General features: G+C 38.0%; 1 protein-coding gene and 1 long non-coding RNA gene across 3 annotated transcripts; one reads left to right on the forward strand and one right to left on the reverse strand.

Moving 5' to 3' along the window:
- The first annotated feature begins 626 nt into the window (after positions 1-626).
- Positions 627-5,145, forward strand: LOC107921989 (probable sulfate transporter 3.3). 2 transcript variants are annotated; one of them, XM_016851795.2, is made up of 13 exons: positions 627-1,020; positions 1,109-1,157; positions 1,260-1,467; positions 1,581-1,752; positions 1,959-2,024; positions 2,764-2,877; positions 2,981-3,097; positions 3,597-3,723; positions 3,804-4,090; positions 4,177-4,367; positions 4,468-4,550; positions 4,670-4,746; positions 4,864-5,145. In XM_016851795.2, exons 1-13 carry the CDS (start codon positions 715-717, stop codon positions 5,023-5,025), a joined length of 1,959 nt encoding a protein of 652 aa, XP_016707284.1. In that variant the 5' UTR covers positions 627-714; the 3' UTR covers positions 5,026-5,145. The 2 variants fall into 2 exon arrangements, with proteins under 2 accessions (XP_016707284.1, XP_016707283.1); XM_016851794.2 differs by having other exon boundaries at positions 645-1,020; positions 1,236-1,467.
- LOC107921992 (uncharacterized) lies at positions 3,516-4,545 on the reverse strand. Its single transcript, XR_001691169.2, has 2 exons — positions 4,404-4,545; positions 3,516-4,141 (listed from the first exon to the last, which is right to left on the reverse strand). It is a non-coding gene; the product is annotated as an uncharacterized lncRNA (long non-coding RNA).
- Positions 5,146-5,442: the final 297 nt, after the last annotated feature.

Consider the following 5,442-nt stretch of genomic DNA (forward strand, 5'->3'; position numbering starts at 1 on the left):
GCTGGCCATTGATATCCCATCAGAAAAACATTCCATCTTCTGCCTGCATTAAAAACATGCAATATATGAATGGTATTGGCATACCCCTTCCTTATGGGAGCTGAAATATGTTACTATCCTCATCACGTTTTGCTTAATTTACTTGACGTGATTAAAGTGTTAACCCTTTAATTCTCACACTTCTCATGAATTTATTCATTCCGTGGGTACATATGATCTTGACTCATTTTGTATCCAATAAAACATACCTTTAAATTTTAATTCAACCCATCATTTTTTATATATAATTTTTTTTAATATTTAAATTTTTAAATATTAACATTTATAATTTTCATATATTCCTAAATTGTAACTTTTCAAAAGAGGGATTACACATTTAAATTATCTCTCTACCACAACTTATTGCACGCAAGACTCAAAGAAGCAGGAAATTTAAAAAAAATAAAAATAAAGTAAAAGTGGGATCACTATTCACCAACAATGGCTTATTGATAAGGCTCACCCCTCTTTCTCTCTCTATTCCTCTATGTGTTAGAGTTTAGACATTCTATTCGACAAGTACTAGTTTGTTTGTTCGCGGTCTTTACACACATAAATTGATTTGATTTGACGGGCCCTCACATACATAAATTGGAGCATTGCTCAACCGAAACAAGCTAACACCTATTACCAAGTTTCTTTGTTCTTGCTTCTATTTATACTACTACTACTACCATGGAGTACTCTAATTCTAGCAACACGGAGCAGCCTCAAACCTGCCTTGAAATAACCATGGAGGTTCACAGAGTTGTCCCACCACCCCATAAGAGCACCATTCATAAGCTTAAAACCACGCTCAAAGAAACTTTCTTCCCTGATGATCCTCTGCGCCAATTCAAAGGACAACCTACCGGGAAGAAATGGATTCTTGCAGCTCAATACATCTTCCCTATTCTCCAATGGGGTCCTCATTATAGTCTCGGTCTCTTCAAATCTGATATTGTAGCCGGACTTACCATTGCTAGCTTAGCCATCCCCCAGGTTTTGCTTTTCAGTTCATCTTTTTATCTATAATCATCTATCAATGTTTTTTTTCCATTTCTTTGACCTCTCAAATTCTTTACCTCAGGGAATCAGTTATGCTAAGCTTGCTAATCTACCGCCAATTGTTGGCCTCTGTGAGTAACTCTGCCCTTTTAATGAAGCTTGTTTGCAGCTTTAAGATTACTGTTTGATTGGATTTTGATTTGGTAAAGCTTGTTTATTCCATACCGGTCTAGATTCCAGCTTTGTGCCTCCTCTTGTATATGCTGTACTTGGAAGCTCCAGGGACCTTGCAGTAGGGCCTGTTTCCATTGCTTCACTTATACTTGGATCCATGCTTAGACAAGAAGTATCCCCTGTCAGTGATCCTGTCTTGTTTCTTCAACTAGCTTTTACTACAACTTTCTTTGCTGGTCTTTTCCAAGCTTCTTTGGGATTTTTAAGGTGAAGTCGTTTTTTCCACCTTTCAATATATATAATTTTAATTAATCGTTCTGATGTTTTTTTTTTCTTCTTTTTATTATTTATAACCACGTTCTGATGATTTCTGGCAACAGGCTCGGATTTATCATTGATTTCCTCTCGAAGGCAACACTTATCGGTTTCATGGCAGGGGCTGCTATAATAGTTTCTTTACAACAACTGAAAAGCCTTCTTGGAATCACTCATTTTACTACAAAAATGGGTTTGGTACCTGTTTTGAGCTCTGTTTTCCACAACACAGAGGAGGTAAATGGTATTTTAATCTGCACTCTGCACTAATCCTTTCATGTAAATGTCACTTAAATGGTAACTGCTTCATTACTTGGTCACTTTTGCTTTCTCTCATCATTTAACAAGCTTGGTTCAAGGTTCCTTCATGGTAGAGCAACTCTTTTGTCTAATTTTATATTCGTTTCCATCAAAAATTTATGGGATTTTCTTCTTCTTTGCAGTGGTCTTGGCAAACAATACTGATGGGGTTTTGCTTCCTGGTGTTCCTGCTAGTGGCTAGACATGTTGTACGTTCTTATTACTCATCTCTTTGTCTTCAAGTCTGAAGTGGAATCTGGTCTTTTTCTCTCTCAAAAGGGCGCTACTAACCGCCTTAAAATCGAACTTGACACTCAAGATAAAATCCGCCCCCCCAACCCCCATTTATTTCAGTGTTTAATTGGATGGTTTCTATGATTCTATCATCTACAATTCACTGTTTTCTAATATCTGGCCCCCAAAAATATTCATTTCACCAATCAGAAAGGTAAAAGGTTGATGATTTGTCTCTTTTCTGGCTCTGCATGGGTAACACATGTCATGTATTGCCATGGTCTGGGTGGTCATAGTGTTTTCTAAATGATTCATTATTAATTATTTCTTTTATGTCCACATCCTGCCAATCCTGGAAGTAAATATTAAGTATTGATTTCACATGGATATACATAAAGTTTTCTGCCCTTTGCAACCTGGGGAAAATAAGGGAACATTTGAGAAACATGGTCTGGGATCCTCGCAGGCAAGCTTAAAACATTAAAACTTTAAGCTTGTTTCTGCATGTTCAACATGTATGGGCTCCACTACTTCTTTTGCCTTAGCCCTTATGGACTTGGTTCACTTTCCTTTTCTCTTTTTCCTGGTCTGGAACAAGATTTAGTAATGATGCAATCATAGCAATCCAAAGGGTCCTACATGAAAGGGTCAATACACTGTTGTGCAAGTCTTACACTTGGAATATGCATTGACTTGGGGGTGTGTGCCATGCAGAGCATGAAAAGACCAAAGCTGTTTTGGGTCTCAGCTGGTGCTCCTCTTGTTTCAGTCATCCTCTCTACGCTTCTGGTTTTTGCATTCAAAGCTCAGCACCATGGCATCAGTATAGTAAGTTTCCAGGGTCCCCCACTTAAGTAACTCTCACATTTTGCTTTCCCCTTTCATTTTGTCCTTCTTTGGCTGACTGTTAATTGGTTTGCCTACTTAATAGATTGGAAAATTGCAAGAAGGATTAAATCCTCCTTCATGGAATATGCTGCAATTTCGTGGAAGCCACCTTGGACTGTCAATAAAAACTGGCCTTGTTACTGGCATTATTTCCCTCACTGTAAGTCCCCCCCCCCAAATTAAACTGATACCCCATTAAAAACAAATAAAGCCACCAACTATAATTAGCAAAGCAATAACTTGGCATAGCTCTCTGAAAACCAAAATAGATAACAAAGCAAACCATTTAAGGCTTGATGTGCAGGGGAACATGCATACAATAAATGATGGCCAGTTGCCCCCCACAGATTTATTTTGAAGTTGGAAACTGAAACAAATTTGGCAGACCAAACTATACCATTCTTGTAATATTGATGAGCTAATATCTGCCTAGTCAGATTATTGAACAAGTTAATGAAGGAGGTAAAAGTTTATCCTACAGGACACCCCTTGGTATCCTGGCTTGGCCTGGAGTTATATGGAAGTAGAAGGACAATAATTAAGACAACTGGTTCAATTTGCAAAGGCTAAAGTACCAGTTAATATAATGGAAATAGATTAACAGTGGTTCAAGACCTCTAATCAATAATATAATCAGTTCAATATTTCCTGGTAAACAGGAAGGCATTGCAGTAGGAAGGACTTTTGCTGCTCTTAAGAATTACAAAGTGGATGGTAACAAGGAAATGATGGCAATTGGGCTGATGAACATGGTTGGCTCCTCCACTTCTTGCTACATTACAACTGGTACACATCTACTCTAGCAGGCAATTAGTCTTTATAAGTCACTTTTTAAGCGGCTATTAACTTAGGTAATTCGATATCAGGTGCCTTCTCTCGATCAGCGGTTAATCACAATGCAGGAGCGAAAAGTGCAGTGTCTAACATAGTAATGTCGATTACGGTTATGGTGACCCTTCTCTTCCTCATGCCTTTATTCCAGTACACCCCAAACGTGGTGTTGGGAGCTATCATTGTGTCAGCTGTAGTTGGCCTTATAGACATTCCAGCAGCCTGTCAAATTTGGAAGATCGACAAATTTGATTTCATTGTGATGTTGTGTGCTTTCTTCGGGGTTATTTTTATCTCGGTCCAAGATGGTCTTGCCATGGCAGTAAGTTCTCTTCTCCAACCTTCTCATAATATGCAACCCCACATGTCAAACCTGTAAAGTTATGAGAATATATATCAATGAACCAGGTTGGGATGTCTATTTTCAAGATCCTCCTGCAAATTACTAGGCCAAAGACAGTGATGTTGGGGAACATTCCCGGGACAGATATTTTCCGGGATCTTCACCATTACAAAGAATCGATGAAGATCCCGGGTTTCCTTATCCTAAGCATTGAAGCTCCTATCAACTTCGCTAACTCCACATATCTGAATGAGAGGTTGGTTATCACTTTACACATTTTGTAATACCTTACCTATCTTTAGATTAATTATTCTGTATCTCTACTGTGTAATTGGAAATGGGCTTCTTTTACGAAGGATCTTGAGATGGATTGAAGAATATGAAGCCGAAGATCATAAGAAGCAGTCAAGCCTTCAATTTGTGGTTTTAGTGATGTCAGGTAAGCAGTCTCAACCATGGAAACAGAGCAATGATGCTGGTATTTGTGGCTAGTCTGCAATAAAAAACAAGAAAAAACTCAAAATCTGCATATTCTCTGTTGTCCATCTTTTTTTCCAGCGGTGAGTGCCATAGACACGAGTGGCGTATCAATCTTTAAAGAACTGAAGAAAACAGTGGAAAAGAAAGGAGCTGAGGTGAGTTCCCAATCTGCAAAAACAATTTCATTATGTGTGTATGTATGTATGTATGTATGTATGTATGTTTTTCAAGTTGAAAAGTGTGAGACTTGTTTTCTATTATTGACATGGCAGCTTGTGTTGGTGAATCCTTTGGGAGAGGTGATGGAAAAATTGCAAAAATCAGATGAAGCAGGGGATTTCATGAGACCAGATTGCTTGTTCTTGACAGTAGGGGAAGCTGTTGCGACGCTTACAGCAACAATCAAAAGCCAGGTCTCCAATCATGTAGTATGAACAAAACCAAAAATGTAACTCCACAAAAGCTATCATGTTCTGGTGTTTTACAATGAGAATATCAAAAGTATTTCATAATATTAAAAAATATATATATATCAAGCCGTTTGGTTTTCCACATATTTTCTCTCTGTTCACTATCTTCCTACTTCCCTTCTTGTCTTACTACTGCAAAACATAGATTCAATGACCTTGCATTTGGTTTTGCGTTCCAATAAAACATAAGATAAAATGTTATACATTCCCTAGACTTTTAGGCTTTTTTTTTTTAAGTATCACATTGGCTGCCTCCCTCGCTACCCCCGCGAATGACGAGGGAGAAATCAACAACTACAGACAACAAATGATCGAAAACTATATTACCGTGTGGTGTATGCAAGTGTGACAGGTTAGTTGTAATGTAATTATACAACGGGG

The sequence above is a fragment of the Gossypium hirsutum genome, chromosome D01 (genome assembly GCF_007990345.1).
Source record: "Gossypium hirsutum isolate 1008001.06 chromosome D01, Gossypium_hirsutum_v2.1, whole genome shotgun sequence".
NCBI classification, from domain to species: domain Eukaryota; kingdom Viridiplantae; phylum Streptophyta; class Magnoliopsida; order Malvales; family Malvaceae; genus Gossypium; species Gossypium hirsutum.